This window comes from Malus sylvestris, chromosome 5 (assembly GCF_916048215.2).
Source record: "Malus sylvestris chromosome 5, drMalSylv7.2, whole genome shotgun sequence".
Lineage (NCBI taxonomy): Eukaryota > Viridiplantae > Streptophyta > Magnoliopsida > Rosales > Rosaceae > Malus > Malus sylvestris.
The window spans coordinates 28074727-28093176 of record NC_062264.1 but is presented as its reverse complement, the minus strand read 5'-3'; the positions used below and the strand labels follow the sequence as shown (position 1 = coordinate 28093176).

Genomic DNA, 18450 nt, shown 5'->3' with positions numbered 1-18450 from the left:
GCCAGATCGTCCAAGAAGAGCGTGGCCTGCAGACGATCGTCAAAGTAGAGGTAGAAGTTGCTGTTGGGGTTTGTGACTACGAGCTTCAGCTCCCATTCAACAGTACACTCGGGCCCGGCCGCGCTGAGTCGGGAAACGGTAATCGACTCGACACTTACTTCCAACGGATCCGCACAGTGCGAGTAAACCCAGACGAGGATGAAGAACGCAGTAATCACAATAAAAGCAGATAGAATCCTCACGACTAGGACGGGCCGCTGGCTATAATCGGTCCTCACTGCTGAATAAGTATTGAGAACGAACGCCGGTGGCTTCATGACGATGAGCTAGGTAGATCGATCAATGGCAGTGGGAGAAAAGATGAACAACACGGGCCCGAGGGAAAGATAATGTTAGGTCATCTCGAAGGCTAAAGGTTAAAAGCTAGGAAATAGCCTAATTTGATCGAAAACTTTCGGTATTCCCAATTCTGTCATAACCCCAACTCAAAGCCCTATAAGTTTATTGATGCCTATTTCATAATTTGTAAATTAAATTGGGATAATTGACACTTTTTTATTTTGGGGAACTCAAATTGGAGACTTTTCTAGGAGCATTGTTGGAAATTTTATTATTATTATTATTATTATTATTATTATTATTAAATAATTGAGTGGAAATTAGAAGTGATGTCTTTTGGTAGAAATATGCGTCTATCATAAAGAAGTATCTTAAATCTATAAATAAGTGAAGCCTCCTATAATCATAAAACCATTATATATATATATATATATATATATTCATATTCATACATAGAGTGCACTAAAAATTAGAATCTCATTGAGTCTATATGAGAGCCTTTTCAACACAATTGTGATTCATTGAAGCCTTGTGATTTGGAGTGCTACTATTACAAGGACACCGTAGTGGGGCGTAAACTTGTCTTAAGGACAGAGTGTCCAACGCTTGTCTCAACTGTATTTCTAGGTTTTTCTAATTCATTATGTCATGTTCGTTTAACATTGGTTAATCATGTGTATGCATTACTTTGATATATAATTGCATGAATTATTTCTTAATTTTCTATGTGATTTAATATGGCAATTAGACCTTATTTTTCCAGTCTTAAGTTTAGGGTTTGGTTGCTATAATCTTGTCATCAGTTCCGAATTGGCATTTCATAATTGGTAATTCATACTTGGGGTTTCCATATTCGTTTTGATTGTTAATTTAATAAGTGCATGATCACTTTGTAGACAACATTTTTGTATTCGTACATGTATTGTTTCGAAGAACAGGCCAACTATATATGCTATATATGTATTGTTGTTGTGTTTTTACGTATGCTTAATGTCGTATGCACGAAGTGATTCATAAATTCATATACAATTCGTGAATTTATTAAGATTTGAATGGATTCAAATTAAGAGATGATATTGGAGCATGCATAGCACTTCGTTTGTCTTTTACATAAGTGACAATGATATGTGTATAATCTTGTACTAATTGACAAATGGTTATTTCCTCACGAGTTTTCACAAGGAAAAGTAATTTGGTAAAGCAAATTTTTGTAATATGATGTTTTCTCTACTTACATTGGTTTTTTATGTATTCGATTAGTCACCGACGAAGTTTAAACACAAATCTTCGTACAAAGACTTGACTCATTTTCACCACTGTGGTAAAATGTCACTTGCCTCTACTTGAATTGGTTGAAAAGTTTATAATTCTCGTGAAAGCATATGAGATGTGAATTGTTTTTTTGTTGTAAAGAATTAACGTTTAGTCTGAGAAAATTAGTTATATTTCATGCAACCCTCATGAAGTTATATTTTCTGCAAACCTCGTGAAGAGCTGCGACCCTTCATGAAAAGGTGATATCCAAACAAAGAAGAAAACGGTTTCTATATGGAAAGTAACACTATTCCTTGCCTGGAAAGACCAAGCCGTGCACAATGCTTAGTTTTCTGCATGCAAATATAGATTCTTCCATTTCATGGAAGCAAATGGCAGAGTCATCATGGGTTTGGTTGGAGGATGGAAACACTCGGTTTCTTTAGTATCTATTGGTGAAAGATGGCTTTATATATATATTTCGGAAATTAGACAAAATCTGAATACAATATGTGGTTTTCCTATTTCTAAGTATGATGAAATAGTAGGTAACTAGCAAATACAACCGCGCGTTGCTGCGGGAACTATTTGTTTCAGGCGTAATCGAATGAATAAAACACATTTAAGTTGAATAAGAATGTCCCCATGATTAGTCTTCTCGTTTATTTTTCACAAACCAATCACATATTTAAAATCCAAGTAAGAAAGCTTTGCAAAGATAAATAAAAAATTTATATAACTAATTAGACTTTGAACATGCAATCAGGGCACATAATCGTATACCTAAAAATAGTAAGGAACTGGCTTCTTCCTCCCACAACTAGAGTTCTTGAAATTTCCAAAGAAAGTAAATCCGTTAGCAATTCAGAGAACTTGGAGGACCAAATCGTATTAAATTTGAGTTAAATGAGCAAAGGTACACCTATTAAATGAGATACTAAACACATTTCGAATCTATGAAATAGAAGAACAATCATGTTAAGACTCCCAAGATGGTGTCCTGAGCACAAAATTATAGGTTAAAGGTAAATCCCAATTCAAAGCTTCAACCTTTTAACCCAAAATGAAAACAAAAAGCATGGAGCATATATTTGAGTTTTATTATTAGATTTTCTAAATCCTCAATTTGAATATGTTGTAAAGATAATACCACCAACTAAGGGTGGCAATTTGACCACCAACTAAGGGTGGCAATTTGACCGTTGTTGTGCATGTCATGTCGACTCTATGCAACTGAATATATAAAATAAGGACAGCAGCAAAGAGCACCCATCTCTGCATTTCCACCAATATATACAAGAGTCAAAATTTGAGTTTCTGAAGACAAATGACACTTAAAACGGGCTCACCATCTCTTATTACCTATTCGCAGTGTATAGTACGATCAAGTATCACATTCATACACAATAACATCTAGTATTAAAGCTCTTTTGAGTTTCACTCCAAAACCTCAAGTTACAGCTTTAGATTATAATCACATTCATACACGATAATATTTAGTACTAAAGCTTTTTCGAGTTTAACTCCAAAACTCAAGTTACAGCTTTGGATTATACTGTTCCCCTTAGATAATGATCATTCACATTCAACAAAACCATTCCATCGGCTTCATTGATAAAGATTCATCAGCTATTTAACTCTACAAATAAGATAAACATATAAAATTTTGAATTCAAATCGAATCACACAAACAATATGAATTGAGAACTATACCTTGCATGCATGCCAAAATCCTGCCAAGATAAGAGGTTGGAGTAGCCAAAACCCGAACCCCTTTGCCTGCCATTGTCAATACCCCAACTGTGTTCTCCGGATTAGCCTGCCCAGTTTACAAACACCATTGCTGAACAATTGAAGTGGTTTTACAATTTCGTAAAAAGAAAAACTTAATTAAAAATAGAAAGCCACACCTCAGAAACTATCCAATCTCTTCCCTGGATTGGATTTGATTGCCTCAGATTCTACTCTTTCAGCCGCACCCTTTGGAGTCTGGAGTTTATTTGGAAAACGTCCCAGAGTCCAGTTGTGCAGGGAGATTCACGCAGAAGCTACAGCACGAGCCGTCAGATTTGGACAAAGTGGTGGTGGTGGCTGTCTAGAGGCATATCAAAGCAAAAATTTTAACCACAATCCATCCCAAACTCTCAGAATCAGAACAAAAAGAGGCATGAAATCACAGGATTTAAGTGAATTAAGGCAGGGATGAAACTCATCTTATAGTCAAAATATCAACTATTGAATTCCATGTTGCTTCTGCAATCATTTACCATTCTAAAACCATTATTAAACCATTACCCTATATCCAGTCGCTGTAGCCTGCAAATGAGTCGTGGATATGAATTTTAGTCAACGTTGGAAAGATTATGTAGTATGGTAGGTAGATAGGAAAGTAAGAGGACTTACTTTTCCACCACATCGTCACCTCTAGCTCTGTTCCAAACAACGTCCCAGTACCTGTATTACAAGTTTCCACATGTCAAAGTTCAAACGAACCACAGATTATGCATGTATTTAGTAAACGAATGAAATCAGTGCTGATATTTGTATATCGAAGATATAAAACCGTGTAGTTGACCTCTATTCGATAAAGGCACTCAAAATCGAAAGATATGGTGGTCATGCAGATGCTAAGATTAGCAATTGGATTGGCTTTTGTTCTACAATTGGGGATGCAGATGCTAAGATGGCTTTGGAAAACAAAGTAATTGGAGTCATACCTTTCCAAATCAAGAGAACAAAATTGGCAAAATTTATCATAAATTAGAGGCATACCATTCTGAAGTGTGGAATTGGAGTCAGCAGAAAACTGGTAGTACCCTGAAATTAACAACAAATTTAACAAATTGGATGATGAAAATCAAAACAGAGAAGCCCTAAGAAGCAATTAAGAGGGAAAGAGAGTACGTCTACGATGAAGTTCAGATTGAGAGGGTGTGATAAGAAGAAATATTGGAAAATCTAATATACACGAAATATTCAGGATAAAGAAACTTCAAGTAGACAAATATAAAGATGAATGGGAAAAAAACATAAAATTCTAGAAATAGAGGAAAAAAGAAGATCGCTATCTAGCACCTACACACTGTTGCATTGAGTGGGGTCAAATCCGGGAGGCAGATTTCCACTTGGGATGGGCTCCATATGCACATTGCAAAAAGTAGAAAGAAGATAAACAAATAATTCTAGAAAATCTAAGACCGTATCACAGATGATGCTACCCCCAAATAATCTATGAAAACCGAGAAAAGTATGAAACCAAAGAATTCAAAACAAAATTTTTGCAACCAAAAACAAATGTAATGACAATATACATTTGCTACTCTGATAAGTTCCGATCACCCATTCAAAATTAATTACAAACAGAATAAAATTTGAGCAAGTGATAATTGTAAATCGTTTGCAATGCTGACATGCATAAGCAGTTCAGAGACGATGAATAACTTTTTTTGTTTATAGAAGTTGAAAACATAATTTTGAGAGACGATGAGATTTTGGAAAACCAAGAAAGTCTGATTCCTAAATTAAAAGGGGATTTGAATTCCAAAGAATTTGTGGAAACCGTAGAACAATTTCCAATGTAACCTTCTGGTAGAGTTTGCTATACTGAGAAAACCCCAATATTCACTTTAAAATAATGAAATTTACACCTCTTTTGATACATTCATACCCCAACAGTAACAAATTTGTGTGAACAACTAAACCTATCACAACCTTACCAATACGCCAATCTTCTGCACATTCTGAAACCCACAAATATATAAATCGAGACAACAGACGAACAAAAAGACGGTAACTTTCCCACGTTTCCTCGGCAACCAAACAGGGAAAGACGAAAAAAGAATCAAAACCCATGTGAGAAAATCCAAAAATAAGCCAAAGGAAAGAACTATAGCGATACCCATAACTCCACTAACGACACTGCGGATGGCGCAGTTGCTCCAAATGTCTTGGCTGCGCATCTCCTCCACCGTAGGTGGCCGTATCGGCTCAATCGGCGGCTTCTCGACCTCTCTCGAGGCCCTAGGTTCGTTCTGCGGATTCGAGGCCATTACTGTAAAGCTTGAATGGGCAGCGAAATCAGCAACAACCCATAAACAGTCAGTTGTTTTGGGAGTCGGAAAGGGTGAAATTTTGGGATCGGTTAAAACGGGTGGCGTTTTGGGTTCGCCGCCATAGACGTTTTGAGAGAAGTCTGAAACACATTCCAAAGAAATTATAAACTAGGAAAGAGAAATAAATTAGGAAAGAGAAAACATCCAACAGAACAAACCAGAACTACAAATTAGAAAAGAGAGAACATCACCAATAAGTAGCAACCTGTTAAGCAAACGTAAGAAGGATTAAATAGCCCAAATCAGAACAAATACCTTTCCTCCAATGCTGAAAAGCTCCGCCAGATCATGGAATTGTTGAAGAATATCACCACAGATAGTTACAGGGCTTTTCACAGGCTGCAAAACATAAGACCCAAAATGGTTATTCATTTACCTCAAGACATGTCCCAATCATTATAGGTCCAAAACCTCTATGAAGCAATACAAAGAAAGACATGAAACAGAAACTTGCAACTAAAAAGGCCCACCTGGACATTGGTTTCTTCCATTAATATTTCCTTGGCCTTCTCGCAAAGCACCCTTACCTATATTAAACAAAAAAATTAAGATGACAATTATTTTACATCTTAAATAAACTCCCAACAAACGAACAAACATTAAATTGAACATGCGTGCACTTTCAATAACAGATTTCCAATTTCTTGCTCATTAGCACCTTCAATGAGCAATTTTTTTGGTCTTATAACGTGTAATAGTGTATGGGCTAGTGTACCACAGAACATAGCCATGTTCTGAAATTCAAGAAGCACTAAAGCAACTCACTTTCAAAGCTAACACTCTAGTAAAGTATGTCATCAGCCTAGCATACCCACACAACCCTTCATCCCTCCCCAAGAAATAAAGCATACACCGCAGAATGCACATTATTTGGCAAATCAAAAGGTGTATAGAGTTTCCTCATAGAATAGAACGTAAACTAAGGACGTTTAACATTACTGATTTTAGAACTGTCTAAATAAGGAAGAATTCAAGGTATCTCCTTAACAATGTATTACAATGATCACATTTAGCCAAAACCATACTCAAATACCACGCTCCACAAAGTCTCTGCTAATCATAACTCCACATCGGTTTTGAAAACCTATTGAAAGTAGGGGTGAGCACTTGGAACCGAAAACCGAAACCGAAACACGAATCGAATCGAACTGCACCGAACAGTTTGATTTTGCGGTTTTGAAACGGTTTCGGTTTCGAAACCGAACCGTGGCAAAGAAAATGGTTTGGTTTCGGTTTTGGGTTTTCAAAACCGCACCGAAACTGAAACCACACCATATAACAAAATTAATAAATAAATGTTATATTTTAAACTTTTAATTAGTTCAACTAGGTTACTAGACTATCATTATCATCTAGTTTTGCACTTCGACTCCTGAAGGCTGAAACACATCTTCATCTCCTTAACTCATCTTCTTTAAACTCATCTTTGTTGCAGTTTTTTGCTGCAGTTTTGCTGCATTTTTGGTGCAGTTTTGGTGCAGTTTTTTTGCTGCTGTTTTGGTGTTGTTTTTCTGTTGTTTTGCTGCTGTTTTTGCTACAATTTTGCTGCATATTCATTAATTAATATATGAGGAAACAAGACCGTCTTATGCATAAATAGGTGTATATTTTAAATTGTACATGTTTTTCTTAAAAACCAAACCGAAACCGTTTGAAACCACACCGAACCGAACCAAATGGTTTGGTTTATTTCGGTTTTGCTTCAAAACCGCACCGCACCGCAAAAAGTTTTGGTTTCGGTTGTGATTTCACTCGAAACCGCACCGAACCACACCGCGCCTACCCCTAACTGAAAGATTCAGTTTTTGTGGCCTTATACTTAGAAACGCAAATTTTGTTTCTCTTGTTCACAAACCCACACGCAGAAACCCGCAGTGTCACAAAAAAGGGGATCTGACCCACATTGCCAATACCCAATCCTAACAGCAGAACAATTCATTACACACCCCAAGTTCATGTATTTCTTTAGAATTTTTAACCCCGCGGTAAATCCAATAAAAAGATTGATCCACCTAAGTGAAATCAAAACATTCATCCATGGATCCCCAAATTATATGAAATCACAACCCTAGATCAGTCCCATAAGAACACTAATTCAGCTAAATTCAATTCACAGATCATGCCCATAGTCGCAAACAAAGAAATGCACCACATTTTTTTGATCTGCCCCATCAAGCTCTAATATTTCATAGCCCGATCCGTCTCATTTCCTAAAACTCAACACAAATTCTCACCAAAAACACATTTACACAAAAATTAATTAAAAAATAAAAAGAAATGGACAAAAATTAAAATTAAAATACTTGAAAATGTGAAAAGTTAGAGGCTTTGGGTACCTCTTGTTCGGACAAGGGCTTGCATTGCATGAGCTGAGCAATCTGTTCATCCAGGTTCCCATGTGTGTTATAGCTGTGATTATCTTAATCACAAGCTTAGTTATTAAATAAGTATTTTTTATTAGTTATGCCAGCTGGTATGTAGTGTTGGAAAAATAATATATGTAACCAATTTTGGGGAAAATGATAGACGGATATATTCAAGAAAAATATTGAAAAATATCTCTTCTCTTTCTCTATCTCTTCCCATAGCTTTCGCCAGTGTTGTGCTGCTTGCAGGTTAAAAGCTAGAAAATAGCCTAATTTGATCGAAAACTTTCGGTATTCCCAATTATGTCAACTCAAAGCCCTATAAGTTTATTGATGCCTATTTCATAATTTGTAAATTAAATTGGGATAATTGACACTTTTTTATTTTGGCGGAACTCAAATTGGAGACTTTTCTAGGAGCATTGTTGGAAAAAAATTTATTATTATTATTATTATTATTATTAAATAATTGAGTGGAAATAGAAGTAATATCTTTTAGTAGAAATATGCGTCTATCATAATGAAGAGTTGCAATTTTTTACTCTTCATGAATGGTCACATGTTTTATAAAGAAGTATCTCAAATCTATAGATAAGTAGAGTGTACTTAAAATTAGAGTCTCATTGAGTCTATATGAGAGTCTTTTCAACACAATTGTAATTCATTGAAGCCTTGTGATTTGGAGTGCTACTATTACAAGGACGTGATATTTGTATCCTGGGACACAAGCACCAACCAACCATGAGCACCGTAGTAGGGTGTAAACTTGTTTTAAGAACAGAGTGTCCAACACTTGTCTCGACTGTATTTCTAGGTTTTTCTAATCCATTATGTCATGTTCGTTTAACATTGGTTAATCATGTGCATGCATTACTTTGATATATAATTGCATGAATTATTTTTTAATTTTTCATGTGATTTAATGTGACAATTAGACCCTATTTTTCCAGTCTTAAGTTTAGGGTTTGGTTCCTATAATCTTGTCTTCAGTTCCAAATTGGCATTTCATAATTGGTAATTCATACTTGGGGTTTCCATATTCGTTTTGATTGTTAATTTAATAAGTGCATGATCACTTTGTAGATAACATTTTTGTATTCATACATGTATTGTTTCGAAGAACATGCCAACTATATATGTATTATTGTTGTGTTTTTACGTATGCTTAATGTCGTATGAAGTGATTCATAAATTCATATACTATGCGTGAATTTATTAAGATTTGATTGGATTCAAATTAAGAGATAATATTGGAGCATGCATAGCACTTCTTTTGTCTTTTACATAAGTGACAATGATATGTGTATAATCTTGTACTAGTTGACAAAAGGTTATTTCTTCACAAGTTTTCACTGGGAAAAGTTATTTGGTGAAGCAAATTTTTGTAATATGATGTTTCCTCTACTTACATTGGTTTTTTTTGTGTTCGATTAGTCACCGACGAAGTTTGAACACAAGTCTTCATACAAAGGCTCAACTCATTTTCACCACTATGGTAAAAAGTCACTTGCCTCTACTTGAATTGGTTGAAATGTTTATAATTCTCGTGAAAACATATGAGATGTGATTTGTTTTTTTGTTGTAAAGAACTAACGTTTAGTATGAGAAAATTAGTTATATTTTATGCAACCCTCATGAAGTTATATTTTCTGCAAACCTCGTGAAGAGTTGCGACCCTTCATGAAAAGGTGATATCCAAACAAAGAAGAAAACGGTTTCTATATGGAAAGTAACACACTACTACAAAAGAGCCTTATAGTGTCAGTAGGTGGCGTCGGTTTAATAATATAGTGGCGGATAAGATCGTTGCGACACTAACTGAAGATGATGTCGGATTTACTGTCGCTTATAAGCGTTATAAAATGTCTACGTCGCTTTTAACCAACGTAAACATTTAATGTCGCTTAGAACCGACATATATTTTAATAATTATTAATACTAGCATCGCTTTAAACAAAACAGTGTTGCTTTTAAGCGACATAAAGTATGGGTGTTGCTTTTAAACGACACAAAGTATTGTTTTTAAATATTATAAAGCCTGCGTTGGTTCTAAGCGACATATATTTTAGTTTTTTTAAATATCTATGTCAAAATGATAGATTCACTAACACTTAGAATTTATTTATACTTTCATTAAATATAACATAAGATTTTGTGGTATCTACTAGTGTAAATATTTTAAATTGAAGATCGAATTCATTCATTGTATTCATATAGGGTCAAGGAGTGTAGTTGTAAAAAATCATCTAAATCGAAGTTAAAATAACCGTTAAATCGTGATTTTTCGTTCATAACAGTTGAAAAGTTTTGTCTCGTTACTTAATCTCTAAATGTTTGTTTTTTGCCATTTTTGGCGTATGCGACCTAGAAGCATATATAAACAAGTTTGATGGTTGGATCGTTGAAATTAGTTTCGTAGAATGTGTATCCCATCAAAACGATAGATTCACTAACACTTAGAATTTATTTATACTTTCATTAAATATAATATAAGAATTTGTGGTATCCACTAGTGTAAATATTTTAAATTAAAGATCGAATTCATTCATTGTATTCATATAGGGTCAAGGAGTGTAGCTGTAAAAAATCATCAAAACTGGAGTTAAAATCACCGTTAAATTGTGATTTTTCCTTGATAACCGTCGAAAAGTTTTGTCTCATTACTTGATCTCTGAATGTTTGTTTTTTGCAATTTTTGGAGTATGCGATCTTGAAGCATATATAAACAAGTTTGAAGGTTCAATCGTTGAAATTAGTTTCGAAGGATGCGTATTCCATCAAAACGATAGATTCACTAACACTTAGAGTTTATTTACATTTTCATTAAGTATAACATAAGATTTTGTGGTGTCCACTTCTGTAAATATTTTAAATTGACGATCAAATTAGTTCATTGTATTCATATAGGATCAAGGAGTGTAATAGTAAAAAATCATCAAAATCGGAGTTAAAATAGTTGTTAAATTGTGATTTTTCGTTTATAACCGTCGAAAAATTTTGTCTCATTACTTGATCTCTGAATGTTTGTTTTTTGAGATTTTTGACGTATACGATTTCGAAGCATATATAAACAAGTTTGACAGTTGGATTGTTGAAATTAGTTTCATAGAATGCATATCCCATGAAAACGATAGATTCACTAACACTTAAGAGTTTATTTATACTTTCATTAAGTATTGTTGATGCACAAAATCAGCGAAGACTTTGGTACAACAGAAAGTGTCAGGTTTTGTGACCTTCGCTTGTTTGCTTCGGTCACTAGTGAGGATAAGTACGTAAATGAATAGAGACAGAGAAGCAAACACAGGATGTACGTGGTTCACCCAGATTGGCTACGTCCACGGAGTAGAGGAGTTCTTATTAGTAGTGAAGGGCTTACACAAGTACAAATGATCAAGCTCTCAATTTAGTGAGTTCTTGTGAATGATTTAACACAAATGGCATTAGGCAATATTGTGGGGGAATGACCCCTATTTATAGAAAAACTTGTAGCTTTGTCACATTGACATGTGTCATGTTATGATTGGTTCTTGATGTCGACACGTGCTGCGCTCTGATTGGCTTCTAATCTTGACACGTGTCGAGTAGTGATTGGTCTCCTGGTCGGAGGGGAACTCTTCTGGGTCCTTGACAGTATAGCGTTGGCCGGTGCTCGGTAGTTTCGGGATTGGTCAAGTATGGTACAAACAGTGCTCCCCTAAGTTCCCGAGTGAGGGAAACTCCTCGGTTGGGGACTTGCAAGATCCAATCCCTTGAGTAATCACGAAACTTCTAAGTACCGAAGTGTGGTCTGATCTTCATCTGCCCTTCTCTGGAAGTACCTTTCCTCCATCCAGGAATGGTGTATTTAGCTGATGTTGACGCACAAGGTAATGTATCAATTTCACTTGAAGCTTAGTTGTAGTTTCGGGCTTAGTCAAGTGTGATACAAACCCTATAGTAGGAGTCCCCCAAGTCGCCGAGCTAGGAGATCTGCCGAAAGAGGTGACAGACAAGGTAAGCAGTCAAACTTCCAAGTAAGCAACCCAGGATCAGAGGTTTGACTTCGGCTTCCGGTTGATTGTTCTCCTTCTCCTTGTCTCTCATTAAACTGCCAGGATAAGGAGAAGCAAATGGATAAGAGATGATATGAGATACTTTTGCTTTTGAAGAAGTAACTTTCCACAGGCTTATTCTTGAACTGTACTGGAGGGTTTTCTGGTGCCCTTCAGAGTATAAGGCCGACTCAAAAATTTGAGGGTCAAAACAAGTTCATCAAATCTAGAGTACGTTCGACCTTGATGATATGGGATACTTTTGCTGTTGACGGAATAATGAATGTGGTATGGAAAGGTGTCGTGCTGTAGTGATCTGTTTCAGATCACCGTTGAACCTTCTGCTTCAATCTTTTGCATGGCAGAAGTGGTGTGCAACCTTTGCATTTAAATGGTCCTTCAGAACATTCCTTCATAGTGACTCATCCACGCTTGGCAGCTTCAGTGTAAAGAGCCAATATCTGATCAACTGTCATGAGGTATTTGCCGGTGGAATTCGTGACCTTGACAGCAGTTGAGGATGAGTACTCGAGAGCAATGCTAAGTAAGCAACCAGGCAAAGGCTCCAGGCAGTCAGTTCCAAATTGGAGGTTTGATTTCAGGTTCCGACTGACTGCTCTCTTTCTCCTTGTCCTGCAGGTGTGGACAAGGACAAAGACAAAGACAGGGAGAAAGCATGATATGGGATACTCTTGCTTTCGACCCTGATGATATGAGATACTCTTGTTCTTGGTGTGGCTTATTTGCTGAGGTATTATCGGGGGGAAATAAAGCTGAGTATTTCGAGAGGTTATGTTGAGGGTGCCTTTTCGAATGCGAGAAAGGGTTGAGCATTTTTGCAGGTTTGCCTGTCCGTTGAGGAGGGAGGTCAATGTATATAGGGATTTCCCAATAACAAGTAGTAATGCTATTCCTTTACCCTTCTTGGTCACAGCAATGTAGTGGGAGCTGCCAGCTTCACGTGTTTTAATTTTGTCAGAGTACTTTGAAAAAGTGGTATGTGGTATCTGGAAAGCTGATGTTACGTGTGAAGATTACAGACAAGCTTTATCTAAGGAAATCTGGCTCTCGAAGTTCTGAGAGTTGTGCCTCTTCGGTTTTCGAACAAGCAATCCCGTCGAGGATCTGACTCTCGAGATTCGGAAAGCGGTGCTACTCCGGTTTTTGAGAAAGTAATTATGTTGGGAGTCTTTTCTCGAATGTGAGTAAAGGTTGGACGTTCTTGCCAACCTGTCTTGCCGCAAAACACGGAGGTCGACACACATAGGGACTTTCCAGTTGTCAAGCAGTGGTGCTGTTCCTTTACCCTTATGGGTAATAGTAGGGTGGCTGGAACTTCGAAATTCTCGTGCCTAAACTTTGTCAGAGATCTTTGACAAAATTATATGTGGTACCCGAGGAGTTGATGGTGCATATGGAGAGCGGTGATTGAACAGTAAGATTCACGTGCTTTCTACTTCACCAGAAATCTTCGACAGATTGCCCGTAATTTCCGCAAAGCTGAGTGTGCATGTGACAGGTGCTGACGAGGCTGAAAAAGCAGGTGCTTCTTCGATTTCTGAGATCGGCCCTCGTGGTCTCTGAGCAGCCCAGCTTTTGAGAAAGCAAACGCCTCTTCGATTTCTGAAGCTCCGTCGAGTGCAGATTTTTATAGAGGCTGGCATTAAGTTCCACAGCACACTTGAATCTATACCAGTAGAAGCTCATTTCTTGCACTTCTAAGATCTTGATTTGTCTGACCTCTTCCCTCTTCAACACATTTGAAAATGTATGGACCCTCCGACCGTCGTTTTGACTTGAACCTTGGAGAAGAGACAGCCACGCCTTCTCCAGACAACATATGGCGCCCATCCTTCATATCCCATACTGGTCCTCTTACCGTTGGGGATTTTGTGATGAAGAATGATATGACCGCTGCAGTGGTGGCCAGGAACCTTCTCACTCCCAAAGATAACAGACTACTTTCCAAACGGTCTGATGAGTTGGCTGTTAAGGACTCTTTGGCTCTTAGTGTTCAGTGTGCAGGTTCTGTGTCTAATATGGCCCAACGCCTATTTGCTAGAACCCGCCAAGTTGAATCATTGGCTGCTGAAGTGATGAGTCTCAAACAGGAGATTAGAGGGCTCAAGCATGAGAATAAGCAGTTGCATCGGCTCGCCCATGACTATGCTACAAACATGAAGAGGAAGCTTGACCAGATGAAGGAATCTGATGGTAAGGTTTTACTTGATCATCAGCGGTTTGTGGGTTTGTTCCAAAGGCATTTATTGCCTTCGTCCTCTGGGGCTGTACCTGGTAATGAAGCTTCAAATGATGAACCTCCAATGCCTCCTCCTTCTGGGGTTTTGTCAAGTACTGAGGCTCCGGATAACCACCCTCCGGTGCTTTCTCTTTCTGGGGCTCTACCGACTGCTGAGACTTCCCCTAAGCAACCTTTGTGAAGGCTCCCTTTTGTTTGTTTATTTTGACTCATGTATATGTACATATTTGTGGCTTATCGAAAATATTAATAAATAAGCTTTGCTTCATTTCAACATGTTGTGTTAAATACACCAAAGCCTTCTTCATAAAGTTCTTTGAATTTTTGCTTTTGTTGAAACCTGTATTGTTGAAGCTTTGTGAGTGAAGCATGTAGTTTGAGGTAGTGTTCCCTTAATTTCCCGAGTGAGGAAAACTTCTCGGTTGGAGACTTGAAAAATCCAAGTCACTGAGTGGTTGTGAGACTGCCGAGTATCAAGGTGCAGTAGCATATGGTGGGAGTCCCCCAAGTCTTCAGGCGAAGAGAGTTGCCGAATGAGGTGTCTTGCGTGTTACTAATTTGTCAAAGTAACGAATCCTTGTTTCGATGTCACACATTCGTATATGCTTTATCTAAAAATATTTCCAACTTTTGTGTGTTTGATGCTGCATGCTATTGACTAGACAAGATCAAGTGCAATTAGTAGCTTTTCTCTCTTTTTCATCTTTTCTTTGGTGGAATTGCTTTTCGTTTCCACTAATCAGCCTGAGTGGATGCAAGATAACACCTTTCTCTATAGCTCAGATTGCAAAGTTGTCTTCATGAAAGTTTTTCCTTATCTTGTGAACTACAACATATCCAAATTTGAGATCCATCGGAGTAGTACAACTTCAGAAATTCAAGTATGATGAGTAACTGTTCATCAATGTTCTGTTAATCCGTCAGACTTGTTGTGAGCTTCGAAACTCCATTTTCTCTTGTTCAGATCAACATACGTTCTTCATCGAAGTTGTTCCTTAACTTGTGAACTACAACATATCCAAATTTGAGGTCCCTCGGAGCAGTATAACTCCAGAAATCCAGGTATGATGAGTGACTGTTTATCATTTGTCTGTGTGAGCTTTGAAACTCTATTTTCTCTTGCTCAGATCAGCATGCTTTCTTCATTGAAGTTGTTCCTCAGCTTGTGAACTACAACATATCCAAATTTGAGATTCCTCGGAGCAGTATAACTCCAGAAATCCAGGTATGATGAATGACTGGTTATTATTTTTCTGTCAACCCGTCCGATTTGTTGTGAGCTTCGAAACTCCATTTTCTCTTGTTCAGATCGGTATGCTTTCTTCATTGAAGTTGTTCCTCAGCTCGTGAATTACAACATATCCAAATTTGAGATCCCTCGGAGCAGTATAACTCCAGAAATCCAGGTATGATGAATGACTGGTTATTATTTTTCTGTCAACCCGTCAGATTTGTTGTGAGCTTCGAAACTCCATTTTCTATTGTTCAGATCGGCATGCTTTCTTCATTGAAGTTGTTCCTCATCAACTCTTTCATAACATATCAAAAATTCAGGATGAACTAACGGTTAAATATTTCCAGATCTTCGAAACATCACAACAGCTTCGAAATCTGCAAGAAGCCGACTATCATGTTTGGAGCTTCAACACTTTAATTTCCGTCGCTCAAACAGAAATGGTTCCTTCTTGAAAGTTGTTCATATGCTCAAGAACTATAGGGTGTCAAAAATTCAGCTCCATTGGAGAAGAGCAGAGGTTGCAGAAATTTGATAGATGAAAGGAGGCGGAAGAGGGAGAGAGAGAAAAAGTCTCTTGGGTTGGATTTCTATTTTGGGGCAGATTCCAATTTTTGTAGCACCTTCATTATTGATGAATTGCTTGTACTTTTGTCCATTATGAAACTTGGGACTTTGGCTTGTTGTTGGATCTATTATAATATGTTTGGGAACATATATAAGTGAATAAATAAGAAGGAAAATTTTGGGCCCTTGTGGGTGTAAAACAAAAAATGTTTATGTTTACCCAAGTGTTTTTGTACAAGTTCAAGGGCATCTTGGGTTTTGTGAACAAAATTTGTTTATTTGGAGCAAGGTTTTGTGTTGAAGCTTTGTAGGTGAAGCTTTGGTGTTGAAGCTTTGTAGATGAAGCTTTCGAGGTGAAGCTTTGATGGTGAAGCTTTGTAGATGAAGCTTTCTGGGTGAAGCTTTGATGGTGAAGCTTTGTAGATGAAGCTTTGTAGATGAAGCTTTCGAGGTGAAGCTTTGATGGTGAAGCTTTGTAGATGAAGCTTTTTGGGTGAAGCTTTGATGGTGAAGCTTTGTAGATGAAGCTTTGTAGATGAAGCTTTCTAGGTGAAGCTTTGATGGTGAAGCTTTGTAGATGAAGTTTTGTAGATGAAGCTTTCGAGGTGAAGCTTTGATGGTGAAGCTTTGTAGATGAAAGTATGTAGAGGGAGCTTTCTAGGTGAAGATTTCAGTGTTCTCTTTCAAAAAAGATATCAATGCTAACCGAAGGGATGGTGACAATGTGGTGCCAATCTTCACCATGCGATCTGGATAATCTCTTGAGATAGGTACCTTCTCCAACTCTTCAGCAGGTTGGGCTTGCTGGGTGAAAGAGTCATCTCGAGGATCATCGGGTTGATTGTTGCTATCAGGAAGATCCAAGTTCGCTTCATCTAGGCTGGTCTTTGTGACTTGGTCATGTACAGACAGGGTTTCCTTGGGTCCGGGCAAGTGTTGTTGCTTAACTGAAATGTTGTAACATGATCGTGCAGTAAGCTGATCTCCTCTGATGTAGCCGTTGCCATGGGGGGTTGGAAATTTCATCAACAGCATATGCGTGGATACCATAGCCTTGAGATCATTGATGCCTGTGCGCCCAAAGATGACATTGTATGCCGTTGGGCAGTCAACCACTAGGAAGTTAGTGGTAATGGTAGCCGTGTAAGGGCCTGTACCAATAGTAAAGGGTAAATGTATGCTCCCTAAGGGTTGCACGATATCACCGGAGAAGCTTATCAGAGGAGAAATCGAGCGATCGAGCAAGTGTTCAGCTACACTGAGTGCCCTGAAAGCTTCGGCAAACATGATATTGACCGAAGCCCCTGTGTCTACGAGGATTCGTCGAACATCAAAGTTGGCTATGTGAGCCTCCACGATCAATGGGTCGTTATGAGGGTAGATGATGCCTCTTTCTTCCTCAGGGTAGAAACATATCGGATCCCAGTTAGGCTTTTGATACTTCCCTCCCCTGATGTCTTCCACGTGAAACACTTGGTGACCAGGCCTCAGAATTCGTTCACTGTTTTTCATGGCCCTATTGGAAGATTCAGATATGGGTGTGCCGCCGCTTATGGAATATATGACATTCACCTGGCGTTGGTTACGGTTATCCCTTTGAGGGTGAAGGAGGAATTGATCAATTTTTCCTTCTCGTGCCAAAGCTTCAATACGATCACGGAGGATGATACATTTCTCGTTATCATGGCCGTTATGCTCATGGTAGCAACAAAACATGCCCGCGTTATTCGGGGGCGTGTAATCTGGGTGCCTCGGCTTTGGCTTTGGTATTAGGTGAGCTATGCCGGGGTAAATGGCCGCGCATGTGGCATTCAAGGGCGTGTATGTCTCATACCTTGGGGTAAGGGGTATCTTGACGCGGGTTTGACCCACTGCATTGACTGCCTGGGGGCGAGCGTTATTGTGGCGATACCCTTGGTTATCGGGATAGTGTCCCTTACTCTTTTTACTGAAATGAGAGTGGTGAGGATGGAAATCCTTCCTCTTGCCTTGAAATTGATATGTCTGTTGATTCGGCGAAGCATTATGCAAGGCATGGGGAGGTGCCACTGCTGTTTGGAAAGTCGAGGTCTTCTCATTTAGGTGAGTCTGGCTTTCATCTCCCACTTGTTGATAAAGGATGGTTGTAGGAGGTTTCTCCTGATATGTCTTTGCCTCGGCGGAGGCATGGTTATAAGCCTGCGCCATCACCTCAGAGTAAGTCTTCCAAGTATTGGCATTGATCATGTATTTAAAGAAACAATCACGTAGGCCTGCCGTGAAGGCTTTGAGGGCAGTCTTGTCG

At 38.1% G+C, this 18450-nt stretch overlaps 1 protein-coding gene and 1 long non-coding RNA gene across 11 annotated transcripts in view; one reads left to right on the top strand and one right to left on the bottom strand.

Moving 5' to 3' along the window:
* Positions 1-5863, bottom strand: part of LOC126622010 (uncharacterized) — a 72172-nt gene extending 66309 nt beyond the window's left edge. For 4 of the 10 annotated variants that reach the window (XM_050290653.1, XM_050290656.1, XM_050290657.1 and 1 more), the window contains exons 1-5: positions 5492-5858; positions 4366-4410; positions 3997-4047; positions 3307-3909; positions 2377-2421 (exon numbers count right to left, since the gene is read on the bottom strand). In XM_050290653.1, coding sequence (XP_050146610.1) covers positions 2377-2421; positions 3307-3317 — 56 coding nt within the window. In that variant the 5' untranslated portion in view covers positions 3318-3909; positions 3997-4047; positions 4366-4410; positions 5492-5858. The other 6 variants (XM_050290648.1, XM_050290647.1, XM_050290652.1 and 3 more) reach the window with 6 other exon arrangements.
* A 9310-nt stretch (positions 5864-15173) lies between these two features.
* LOC126622015 (uncharacterized) lies at positions 15174-16506 on the top strand. The gene is made up of 4 exons (XR_007623250.1): positions 15174-15427; positions 15493-15590; positions 15674-15771; positions 15947-16506. It is a non-coding gene; the product is annotated as an uncharacterized LOC126622015 (long non-coding RNA).
* The last annotated feature ends 1944 nt before the right edge of the window (positions 16507-18450 follow it).